The 13761-nt window shown below is 40.3% G+C and overlaps 1 protein-coding gene across 1 annotated transcript in view; it reads right to left on the minus strand.

Annotated features, from left to right (window-relative positions):
* The window catches only part of GALNT17 (polypeptide N-acetylgalactosaminyltransferase 17), a 1810367-nt gene that overhangs the window by 439209 nt on the left and 1357397 nt on the right, over window positions 1-13761 (minus strand). The window contains exon 6 of the mRNA XM_086954581.1: window positions 5568-5685. Coding sequence (XP_086810707.1) covers window positions 5568-5685 — 118 coding nt within the window. The remainder of the gene's footprint in view (window positions 1-5567; window positions 5686-13761) is intronic.

Here is a 13761-nt window from a genome sequence, read left to right on the forward strand (position 1 = left end):
AATACTGATTACACAGTATTATGGATAGAGGTTTTTGACGCTAATACATCTGCTAACAATGGGTCCAGTTTGGTTCTTCTGGCATTGCTTTGGCGTTAACCAAGAGGTTACTAATCAAACAATGGCCAATGGTAAAGCCCTACAGAGGTTGTTAGCCTGATGATATTTTGGCAGAATATGGAAACTATTTCACAATGTTCCTGTAATATGTAGGTTTTTATGTCACTGTATTTTTATCAATAAAATGCGTCAAACTTTTGCATGTCTGTGTGTGTGCGTTTGCATGCTTCTGTTTATGTGTGTGTGTGTATGTATATGTAGGTTTGTGTGTTCGTGAGTTAAGTTAAACACACTATATTGCGTTTCTTTATATTCAACTGTACCTGTTCTTCACAGAATGTTATAGCAGTTAAGTTTGAAAACTCAAGCAGTTGCACCATTAAAATTATTATATGTAAAAGAATGAACATTTTATTTGGGATTGACAAGGCAGGATCGTATTTTAGATTTATAAGAGAAATATTATGCCTTTCCTGAATTCAGAGATAATTCTACTAATTTAAGAGAGATATAAATTCAAATGAGATTACATTAATCATTTCTAATTCTTTCTACACATTCTTCACAGCTTTTATATCAATAATTCATAAGGCGGACTAACACAGATTTATACACATTCACTCCCACATACATTTTCCCAGTAGGAAGCAGGCATGTCATGCCAGTAAGCTTAAATAAAGCAAAAATCAAAAGAAACATTTATATACTACGATTACTAATGGATACATTTATGTAAGCTATTATATATTCCATTTTAGAAGACTTCTAAATTGGGAATGGTAAACAAAATCTGTAAAAGGTATCAGTGAGCACTGAAGGATTCAGAACTTTATAAAAACAATCAACACAATTAACATAAAGAACATTTACAAAAATAACTTCTGACAAATTCTGTAAAGATGATTTTGTTATGCTTGTGCACAGGTGGCTTTCGAAAGATAATGGCACATCCCTGGTGACCATTTAATACTCTCGGTACTGTCTTCATACAGTACCCAGCTTGTAGCAGTAAAAAAAAATGCAGAAACCTATGGGTAGGTCAAATGCTCACAGAACATTCAAATTTCTGCCTGAAGCCAAAAGATTTTGCAGGTATGGCAGCATCTTTTCCGTAGCTTACTTTGAAAATAAAAGCCGCAGCATTACCATTGCCAAATGGGTTGTCTCTGGAGATAGTTGTCAGTGTTCTCAAAAGAGTTTCAGTATATATTGTGAATGTATTATCTTAAATAACAAAACTAATTAAACAATGGAGCAGGCTATGTTACATTAGCAAGTCGTTGATTCCACTAACCAATTTTGCAGTCACAAATGCCCAATATGCAAAATAAAAGCATTTGAGATCCCTCAATTGGCTTTTAAAATATAGAAACCCCATTTTAGTAGTATGCGAACATTTCTCCTAAAATGGGATTGCCCATTGGTATCCTATGTATCAATGGTTTGCTACTGGGATTCCATTTGCAAACCACTGAAAGCTACTGCCCCCACACTGCCGGAGAAGGACCCCTATGGAATCCTTCTTTTTTGTGAATGTAAAAAAGATTCAAGGGACCACTGCTAACTCTCAAAGAAAGTTTTAAACAAATAGACTTTTTTTTACATATCCCTGATTTCGTTAATACAACAGTCTGCTAAACAAAAAGGTTATTTAAAGGCAATCACGGACAAGGTGGTCGCCTGACCCTTGCAGGCTATCATTCCAACAATTAGAGTGAGTCACACTGTACAATCTACCTCACGAATTTTAATAAGGTAAGTCGGATTGGGACCCACTCAATTTGGAATTTTTGGAACCAACGAATTGGTACGAAGATTGATTTGCAAAATTCCACAATAGTTGAATAATTACTAGTGGCAGACTGGTACCAGTTTCTTCAAGCAGCTTATTAACACATTTGATCTCAAATTCTATGTATAAGACTGTCAGTTAGAGTTTCCAGTATGAGCAATTACAAAGGCCACTCAGTACTCTAAATGACAGAAAAGGCAGGATTACCTGCATTCAGCATTTAACCCCTTGAGTGCTTGTGACGAGCTCAGCTCATCATGAGGCACAGTGGAGCTGCACTCATGACGAGCTGAGCTCGTCACGGCCGTTGGAACGTTCGCACGCGGGGATAATTTCCCCGCTGTGCTGAACGTTCCAAAATGGGTGTGGCCGTGACGAGCCTAACTCGTCATGAGTGCAGCTCCGCCGTGCCTCATGACGAGCTGAGCTCGTCACAAGCACAGCCGCGCGGTGCGCGGCCCTCCTCCCCCCTGAACATCGGGGAGAAAACACCCCGCAATGAAGGGGTTAAGCTAATCGGTCCTCAACACACAGTGGGGGCCACTTAAGTTTCCTTGACTCTTTGGGTACAGTCCTAGGCATATCTCCAGAGATGGTGTGTGGGATGACTCTAGCAACGGAACAACACACTAATCATGGGGAGTAAGAAATATCAATGCCCAGCCAATGATTGTGCACACCCAGTACTGTTAAGTAGCAACTCATACAATAAATACATTACAGTAGCAACAGGATAAAATCACATGAAGACACAGCAAGCACAATATAACTGTATACTAAACACAATACTGAATGCAGCACAATATGGTACCATGAGCCAGCGATCCTATTATGAGAAGACGATCACTAGTGAGATCACTGGACACAATCAGAGAAGATGTGCAACACAATACGGTTCTCTGATCAAAGACATCCACTGGTACTATATATTGTTAGGAAACAGGTCTAATGATCACAAACTTCTATTGATGACAAGGCTTGGATCATTCTTTAAAGAAAGAAACTATGGAATTGATGCAAGCAGTAAGGTGTGCCGTGAGTAAGCTTGCATATAGCTAATGCTCGCAAAGCCTAATATACATGAACATTGTTAACCAAGTTAGAAGCTGATACTCTTAAGTACAAAAAAGGGAAACTTTCCATATCTTACTTTATGAAAAAGCGTGATCACAGAGCTATGTTTGCAAACACTAAAATAGAAAACCGTGAAGAAAGTACAACACCAACAAAAGAAACAAAGAAGGAGTGCCACAGGAGGAAAGGCTTACCCTCACCTCTGATTGTATAATGTAGTGGGATACTGTGGGTGATACCTTTGTTCTGCCACAAACATTACATTTTGTAGCCTGCTCCTGTTTGGTACTTTCACAGACTTGGGCCATGAAGATCTTGATAAATAAATTAACTGCTGCATAACACAATTAGCAAGTGTGCAGCTTGCAGATCTGGGAAGACGCCTCGCCAAATGCTCTCAGTTTGTTTGCAGGGGGTTGGGGACGCTTTAATGAAGCCTTGACTGTCCGCATAATGGTGGATGCAGCCCCACTGCTCACACATTTATAGAGACCCTAGGATCCCATTCAAGGGGGCTGCTGCTCATTTTATCTGGCCTACACTCAATTGCATGGCATATCAATATTTGTGTTATGTGATATATCGCATAACTAATAGTGACCATCTCCACCTGCTGCTCCAATACATACAGTACTGTCCTTGCTGTGCTGCCAGTTCATGTAGCAGGGCACCCTGGACTACACTTGGAAGGGGCATAGTGGGGCAGCTGTACACTACCACATGTGTCGAATGGAAGCACAGGAGGCGCACTGGGGCGGTATTCAAAACGTGTGCCACCAGCTGTTTGGTAGACCAATGAGGTGGGTGTGTTTGAAAATGTGCATACTTCAATAATTCGGAGTTCACACACAGGCAACCAGGCTGTCTCATTTGCATGGGACCAAACCTTCATACAAACAAGAAAATACCATATTTTTAACGAAGGCTCACAAGAGAGGTGGGTCCACATTTACCTCTGTATTGCAAACCTGCACCACCTTTGGCCTTGCACAAAGATACTCCTAACTGCGGCTGACCACAGGTTCAGCACCTCAATCACAATACCCACTAAGCAAAAGTCCTGTGCAATCAACCTCCGAAACCCACCGCAATTAGGTCTCACTGGAATCCAGAAACGTAGATTGAAGAAAAAGGAGGACGCACCAAGAATGAAGTCACACTCTGTTAGATATAGTTGTTTCATTATCTTTTATTCTTCATATAACAGATGACAGGACAACAGCCAACGCGTTTTGTTCCTTTTAAATGAACTTCATCAGGGCAAAATATTGTAAGCGAAAGGATCAAACCACCCTTGGCCTTGTCTGTTTGCACAGGGGGTACACATTCTATATCCTGACCCCTAAACCCTAGTTATTGTTTTAGCCCAGGTAAAGTTAGATGGCAACTTAAAAGTGTCACTATGTCCTATGATCTTGTAGTGGTTAGGCCAGAGAAAATGCAAATGCTAAAAGTAAGACTTTGACCAAGACACAGTAAATATGCTTTTAAAACTGACCATTACTTATGTACAATTACAGTGTAATATGAAGTAGGATTAATGAAGACTGTAGACAGACACTTATAAAGTTCCAGGGGGCATATTATCAAGGGATTTATCTCCACTTTTTTCTTTAAAAGCCAAGAAAGCGGAGATTAAATTATCTCCCTATCAGCAACAGGGTGCTAACACGCAAATTCGCATGTTAGCACCCTTTTTCTCTACGCTTCCCCTTGCATCTCTAATGAGATGCAAAGGGGGCGTTCCAGAGAAAAATAATAGGAGAAATGTTGTTAAGCGACATTTCTCCTATTATCAAGGATTTCGCTAACACTGTTAGTGATAAAAAAAGCAGCGCTAACCGCGGTTAGCACTGCTTTTTTTTTACACCTGGTATTTTCCTGACTTAGCCATGATATCCTATGGAAGGTGGATATCATGGCTAAGTTTGTGAGCCCCTATCATCAAGCTAACGCCAAACTTCGAGAGATTATCGTTGGTTTTCCAGAGATACTCTCTCAATTGGCAGTTAGCGCGAGGATTTTTATCACTTCTGAGTTAAACCTTGCTAATAGCAAGTTATCTCTGCAATAATTTCCGGCGATGCTAAGCGTTAAAAAATGTGTTGCTAAGCATCGTTAGCGATAAATATCGCTAAACGTTGGTAATATGCCCCCAGGTTTCTTTTGTAAAATAGTTTCATACACATATTACTCCGCCAAATTACCGCACAACGAACGGAGGTGTTTCTCACATCATCCCCAATGTCTAATAACCTTTCAGCAGTCATATATTTATGTATTTGATTGGAAGTCAATACCTTATGCAGAGAGCTGCACAACGTGTAGAACATTCTTGTGCCCATTGTTGACGGTAGGATTTATTTCATACTCAAAAATAGTACAAAAAAACAAGTGCCACGAACTGCAACCATTCATGTTTTGGATGTTCACACTTCCTCACAAAATTTTGCAACAAACGGCGGCGTAATTATGCAATTCGGAGAACTGGCATGTTTTCAGGAACTTCACATAACAAAGGTAAAATAAAATGTCCTAAATTATGCCTAAAACACCAGCATCATTAAAATGTTACCTAGGCCTAGTGATAATCCAAATCTGTTTTCAAAAACTGCATCAAAAATGAAAGTCTTGCACTGACCTTTATTCCAAGCTCAATGTTTTCTCCCCCATATACATCCATTCCTGGGTCAAGAAGGCCGATGTCACCGAAGAACCTCCTGTTCACAACAAACGAGCATCCGATCATGGCAGGTGTCCTGCAAGGAAATGATGCTCAATGTTACAAAACAAGTGCCTGCTTAACCACACATTTCTTTTCTTGGAAAGAAATTGCCTAAGAGAGAGTGCATCCTGGCTATAGAATACAGAATACAGTAGGATAAGAACATCAAGGAAAAATATTAAGGGACACAATATCGAAAGGTGTGTCTGAAAACAACAAAAGGTGATAGGTGGAATGCTTCCATGTGTTCCTGCTATTGGCAATCGCTTATGCTTCTCCAGATAGAGAGAAACAATGTGAGGCTCATCATCAGTACTGTACAGCTTGGCTCATTTCATGCATCCCTCTTCTTGAATTATATATATATATTTTTTATTGAGGTATACATGCACATTTATTCATGTTATTATTCATATTTATATCATATTTAAGGCTGCTTGAAAATACTCATGATTTTCTGTATGAATCAAATCCCGTTGTCCAGAGGTTGTTTTTAAATAATGAACAAGGTTTTATAGAAGCTGATAACTTCAATTCTCATTTATTGTTTTGAAAAATAGGCAAGGTTTCATGGAATGTAAGTAAGTGAAAGGGAGCCAGGATCTTTCTGTTATTTGGTTTTTCAGATATAGTTCATCAATGACATCAACATAGAAACTGAGAAAAGAGTGTAATGACAAAAGAGGGACCTCTCACCAGAGACTTGAGACAAAGACATTCAGAGCTGTGACCATCTTCTTCAGTGAAAGCTAGACAGAGGCACACCTAGCTTTCGGTAAAATGTAAATGTAAATTGATACTTGTATAGCGCACTACTCACTCGCAAGGGTCTCAAGGCGTTTGTACGAATACCGCTGTGGAACCCATCCTGGCTTTCCCTGTGAGGCGTCCACTCCTGGGCACCCCCAAGGTGGAGGCCAGGCATCCTTAGCGTTGTGGGGGCCGTTGTGGAGATTAAGCAAGCTATTGCCCAGAGTTGCAGAGTGGGACTCCATGATTGGAATAGGCACCAAGGCGAGAATTATCAGGTCCGTGGAATTTTGAGCCCAAGACCCGCCGAGGCGGGTAATTGAACCCTGGTCCCGGGCCAGAACTCTGCATCAGGGTCTGCCGCTCTAATCATTGAGCCACACTTCTCCTTTCGGTGAGTGGGTTTATCTACCTGCTTGCCAGTGCTGACTAGAATAGCAAACACAGTAACTTTGCTGAACATTGGTTCTATATTTCAGAAGAGGTATGATGGTGTGAACCATCTTTGAAACTCAAATTAGTCCTCTTTTTTGGGTGCTAAGTATAGCTCAGTTAGCCGATGGGATGTGGGTGTGGTTAGAAATACAAAGACAGCTTTATTATGATATCATCAACATGTTACAATATTTTTTGTTGCTGACCTTTTTGATAAACATAATTTCCACTATTTTTTTGCTACTAATTCGTAATATAAGTACTAGGATGGGCTTCTGATTTTTTCAATAAATCATTAGAAGGCGTGTTTGATCTCCTAGTATTTTTAAGTGTAACCCCCTAGAGCAGGGGTCTCCAAACCGGTCCTGGAGGGCCGGATCCATGCCAGATTTTTAAAATTACTACATGTATCTCAATGGGGATATCCAAAAAATCTGGCATGGATCCGGCCCTCCAGGACCGGTTTGGAGACCCCTGCCCTAGAGCTTCATGGCATAATTCTGGGGGGAAGACATTCCCAGGGAACAGGCAGCTTAGCTGTGCGTTTCCACTTAGCAATCGTTATGAAATCTTTAACTCATTAGAAGATATAGACTGACTGACCTATTCAAGAGTCTTATAAGTCTGATCTAAATGGGTACTGAGGTGATAAAGTGTACAAACACAAAACTATTCCCGATACAGTTACATGTATTCACCCGTTACATCAGGATCTTATTAACCAATGGGAAGAGTGCATGGGAAACAGTAATCCGACTATGGGTGTGTGTCTTGAGCCTATTGATCACACAACCCTAGACCAAGTATTTCTTAATAATGGTGGACTAGTACCTAGTACAGTAGCATTAACTAGCCGCCTTGCCAGGAGGGATGAAGCTTTCTGTAATTTTGTTTCATGGAACATAGCGGGATTACGCTCCAAGTTAATTAATCCTATCTGGTGCGAATTTTTACTACATCATGACGAACTATGTCTCCAGGAAACGTGGGGTAAGGAAATAATCCATATCAACGTGTTTAAAACATTTCATACCCTGGCATTTGAGGGACTAAGTGGAAGGGGAAAGGGAGAGCTTGTATTTATATATCTAACAGACTGAAAAAAAAAAGATAGAGTTGCACATGGAGGAAATATATTCTCAAATGATCAAAATCCATGTAGATAGCAAACAATGTATTGCAGTGACACATTTTTATAACAACATTTCCCCCGCTCGAGGGGGGCATGTAGGGAAAAAATTGGGCAATGATCTGAAAACTTTATGTAGCAACAATATCAAAGACACAATGTTAAATTGTGGAAGGGGATTTTAACTGTGCTTTATGCCCAAATGTTGATGGGAAATTATGGGGTTTCACAAATGCAGAAGGCACCGGCAACACCAACTTTCGACACTCAATACTGGGGGAGATGTACAATAAAATTATTTTTGATCTTGATTTGAGTTTTGAAAACGAGTTATGTGCTACACACGCTCCTATGCGCCACATCTTTAATGGCAGTAGTCTATGCACCACTATAGAATATACATTACTGTCAAATAGCCATGCATGTAGACTTCACTCTCTTTCTATAGATGATAATTCATTGAGCGACCATTTTCCATTGTGTCTCTCGGTATTATTGCCGATAGGTTAGTCTGACAGACACGATAAGGCTGACCACACTTTAGCAAATATCACAATTGATAAGACAAATAGTTATACTCTGCACTGGTCAATGGTGGATCCTTTAGTGATTACCAAACAAGTGATAGCTAAATGCAAACTGGCGTTTGAGACCTGCCTGGGTGATACAGCTGCCCCAGACAGTATTTTGACTTCATTTCAATCTATAACAGGTGCTATAAGGGAGGCATTATTTGTTCAGAACCGAAAAAAAGGAAAATCTCAGGGATGGTTCGATTCAAACTGCAGACAAGTTAATACCAACTCAAAAAATGCATTACATAAGACCTCTAGACAATCAAATGATGTGAGGCAGGCAAAAGGGGAGTATAGGTTGGCACTCAAGGAAAGAAAAATTGCCCTGAGGAATGAAACATGGGAATCTTTGCATAAGGCCTCCATATTGGGAGATAGCTCTGCTTTCTGGAAAGCTATAATAGCACCTTTCCTGACTCCTAGAGGTGGTCCGACAATTGAAAGTGCAATATCCGTGGACCAATGGTTCGAGCATTTTTCAAGGGGTTTATAACAGTGAGGGTAATCCTGATGTGCAAATGAATAACAACCAAGGGGAAATTTCCTCGGATTTCTTGACCCAATATTTCGATCTCCAGTTTACACTGGAGGAAGTGAATCGGGCTATCTCTGTAAGCTTGGGTGGTAAGGCTCCTGGGCCGGATGGGGTCCTTGTAGACTTGTTTAAGTCAACCATGATCCTCTGGGGGCCAATTATCACCCAGGTAATTACTGCTAGCTGTTTTACCCCTTTTTTGACAACTTGGGTTGAATCTATTATTGTGCCAATTTTCAAAAAGGGGGACCGTCAGGATCCCTGATGCTATAGGGCCATTTTATTATTGGATACTTTGACTAAAATAGCGGGTAGAATAATTTTAAAGCGTCTACATGTATGGGCAAATGATAATAAAGTCTTATCTCATATTCAATATGGTTTTCGTGAGGGCCTAGGGACGATTGAACAGAGCTTAAAATGATCAATCTTTGTTTGGAAATATACACAGGGGAAGGAGAGTAGGCTGTTTTCAGCATTTGTGGATCTCACCGCAGCCTTCGATTCCGTGAGGCATGACAAGCTCGGGGAGATCCTTGAGGAGATGGGGCTAGATGTTCAAACTATCCACTTTCTTAGGCGCCTATATAGCAAAGCCAAGGCACGAGTTTGATACGGTTTGAATGGTGATTTCACTGCCCCTTTCCCAAGAAGAAGGGGGGTTAGGCAAGGGTGTGTCCTAGCCCCATTTCTTTTCAACCTCTATATTAACAGCCTTGGAGCGGCACTGCTTAAAGATAGTCAAGACTTTCCCCAAATAACTGGACGTCCAATACCTGCCCTTTTATAAGCGGGTGACGTGGGTTTAATGTCACGTACGCAGGTAGGCCTGCAGAGGGTGCTAGAATAGCTTCTATAATTTTATGAGCAATATTGGTTTCGGGGTGAACACCTCAAAAACTTTTATAATGAGGTGTGGCCATGGTAGTCGGAGGTGCAGGGATATGTTTGTGGAAGGACAGAAGATAGGGCCCACAAAGAGATTCTTATACCTTGCAATACTCTTTATTCAGAACGATTCATGGGTCCAAGACTTAGCAGCAAAAAAACTAGCGTTTTTAAGGACTAGTACTGCACTTGTTAACTTTCCAGAAAAATGGGCAGGAGACCGCCAGTGGAGCTTATTCAGATATATAAAGCTAAAAGTGTCTCCACAGCTATGTATGGAGCAGATGTGTGGGGTTTTGTTGAAACATACCCGCTACAAACGGTAGAAAATACATTTTTGAGATACATTCTGTCTGTTCCAAGCAGCACATCTTTGTATGTTTGTCATGCTGAGTTGGGCTTAGCATATATCTCTATCCTTATAAAAATGGAGCCTATTCTTCTATGGCATAGGATCTGGACAAAACCTGAGACACAGTTAAACAGGGATATCTTAATGGACAGCTTGAAATTGGAAGGAGTCCTAAAGTTTGCCTGGGTAAGGTACGTCCGAGATTTTATGAGTGACCTAGGTCACCTAGAATATTTCACTGACCTGAGTACTATGCAGATGGTAAGGAGAAAGGACCTAAAAAAGAGGGCCTCATGCTACTGGACACGCTAAGAATGTCGGCTGAGATTATAAAGCCTAGTGTCCAGCACAACCAGGTAATTTTGACTACTTTTAATATTCAACCATATTTATCAATTTTACCTAGTGGCCATGATCGGTTTTTATTGACTAGATTTAGGTTTGGGATCGACTGGGCTAGAGAAGTGCAACTGTGTCCTTGTGATAATCACTCAGATCAATCCACTATATATGTAGTTCTTTTTTGTAGATTTTACAGTGAACTAAGGAAAACATGGATTGTTCCAATTTTAAAATCTCTGGGTATTAGACAATGTCACCCGGTGTTCATTGTATTACATTGTATGTTCATTGTATTACAGCTTCTGGATGATGTACATAGAGTGTGGAGCATAAGAATGTTTCTAAAGAAAGTATTTAGTCATAGGAAAAGCATTGTAAGTTAGAATACTGAGGTCACAAAGAGGTTAGGGTATATTAGTATAAATTCTTAATTTTATAATAATTTATATATAATGTGCTCCTTTAGTGCCTTTATGTGCAACAGTATATCATTTTTTTATGATTGTATGAAATAGCAATCGCACGATGGAGTATATATCAGATGTTCTTTTATTGCCATTTTGTCCAACAATATTTATGTGCTTTTATGATTGTATGTAATAGCAATCGAATGAAGATGTTTTTCACTTTGACTTTGAGAGTGTCTTTCCATGAAGAAAGGCAGGTTGGGTTCCACTCTTGATCTCTGTGATATATCATAGCATGTATCCTTACCTAGCACATATCTTCCTCAAGTAGTGCTCACAGGCATGCAGGGGAGTTGCAGCCCTAGCTTTCCATCTTGGGTTGGCACACCTTGGTGCCAGAGGATCTAGAATGCCTATTACCTGGCAATGTTCAGGAGTGAAAATCCAGAACACATAAGATCATATGATAAGAGTTCAGAATGTGTTTGTATGGCACTCTTGGACGATAGGGCTGTAGACAGGCATATAGCTGCTGGTGCACCCCTGGAATAAAATTCTGAGGCTAGTAATGTTTGTCAGTATATAGGTGGAAGTGCCTTATCCATCCCTGCTTCTGTATTGGTGAGTAGTATTCAGGTTTCTTTCATTGTGCAGTCATTTAGGAGTGCTTCTGCCTTGTAAGAGTATGTCATATCAGTTTTAAGCATTTCTCTCCACTCTGTTATCTACCACTATGTTTGCTATGTGTTTTAAACACTGTGGGGCAGATTTACAAGACCCTTGTGCCACCCTTACATCACTTTTCCCATGTTAAAACTTACGCAAAAGTGGCACAAGGGGCTTGTAAATCTGCACTCTTACCAAATGTAGCAGTGAGGACATTGTGGTGTCAAGGGTCCATGATAAGTGACATTGGTGCAAGTGTACATCCAGTAGCAGTAGTTAGGGAACTCCTGTAGTTGTACAGTAATCCCTGTGTTCCATAAGACTCTAAACCTGCTTGTGTAGTCCTTTCCTGTGGGTATGTCAGTAATGCATTCCCTGTGCCTTTGGTACTGTAACATGCTCAGTAACTACAGATGGTGGTGCTGTAGTGCCAGTGAATGTAATAATTGTCTTGGTAGCAATTTTCAGTGATTGTTCAAGTCTGGGAGTCATTTGTTTAAGGTTGTCTTGTGCTACATTAGGTAGAAGACCAACATTTCACTACCTTCAATGGTTCAAATGGGTTCCTTCATTTACCGGGATACATGCTTATGATTCATTACTTGAACAACATGATGAACCACTAAAAAAGCATTGTTTGTGGACATGTCATCGACCTTCTTTGTTTTCTATTTGCTCGGTTATCGAAGCATGCCATTTGTCACCTCTTCATAGAATATGCAATTTCACCTATAAGTTGGATGGAAGTGGAAGTCACAAGAGGTCAGAATAACATCTAAAGGTTCAGTGTGGTGAGAATCATGCATGGTACACAGGTCTAGTAGGGTATCATGGTAGTATTTGCATCTGTTCCATATTATGGACTCCTTTCATCCGTTCATCATACAAAGCACCCAGTCTGGTGCATATAGTTGAAACCAGTTGATTTGGAAGTAGATGTGGTTATGAGGCTTCTTGTGGAATTGTGGCTAGGGGAACCATTCATATCTGTCATGTCAATCACTTCTTATCATATCCGATGTAATGTCTGAGGGGAGGTGATATGGCTACCACATGGGCTTATGTGTAGCATACATGCCATACTACTTTGCAGACAGATGGTTGTAAGGTACAGATTATGGCTGCAGTGATCCTCTGTGGTCAACATTTGGAATAGTAGTATACTGGTAGAGCACCGAGCAGCTTGTCTGTGTGATCATGGCACAAGATGTTTTACATGCATTTGAGGTGGGGTATAATGAGATGCAAGCTATTGTTGCTGGTGTCCTTGTTGAGTCAAAATCACACTGCTTGTTATGTGGTGTCGTTTCTTGATGTTGTTCTTTGCCAGAACATTGTTTTCTTTTGTGTTCTTCTTTTCCAGAGGTTTTATATGAGTTTTGCATTTCAGGTAGATTAGAATGTCAATCAAATTTCTAGCATCAGTGTCGTTCATTCCATATAGGTCCACATAAAGAGTCATGCGTGGAGAGTCGTGCGTAGTTCTTGCAGGAGCGTATCTACGGCGGCACGCCATCTCAATAACATTTTGCATTGACATCAATATGATAGGTGTGTCCAATTGTAGCCTTGTCACGGTTTGATGTGTGGTATGCCTTGTTTGCTAATTGTGTTTCTACCATACTAACTCTTTGTGGTGCTTTGTCCAGCATAAAGCAAATTTATGTATCTGGTTTGTTTTGTGGCATTATATTTGTAAATTATATTGTTACTGCAGTTTTGTAAAACCTACTTTTGAGTATTCTAGACTTTGAGTGTCTAGGTGTGATTTTTCCATTTCATGGTTGATGCATTGCAGAGTAGTCATTTGATTACCCCTTATCCTGTTGACATGTTACTTCTTTTGGATGATGAGGTCGTGCAAATCTGATGGTAAACATGGGCTTGTGCTGGTGTTTTGGTGAAGATGGCGTATTTGGCAAGTCTTGGGCTATTTGATCGATGTGTGCTTCTGTTGGTAATAGCAAACACATTTGTGCATGAGTGATATACATTTGTGCATGAGTGATATACATTTGTGCATGAGTGATA

This window comes from Lissotriton vulgaris, chromosome 2_1 (genome assembly GCF_964263255.1).
Source record: "Lissotriton vulgaris chromosome 2_1, aLisVul1.2, whole genome shotgun sequence".
NCBI lineage: Eukaryota > Metazoa > Chordata > Amphibia > Caudata > Salamandridae > Lissotriton > Lissotriton vulgaris.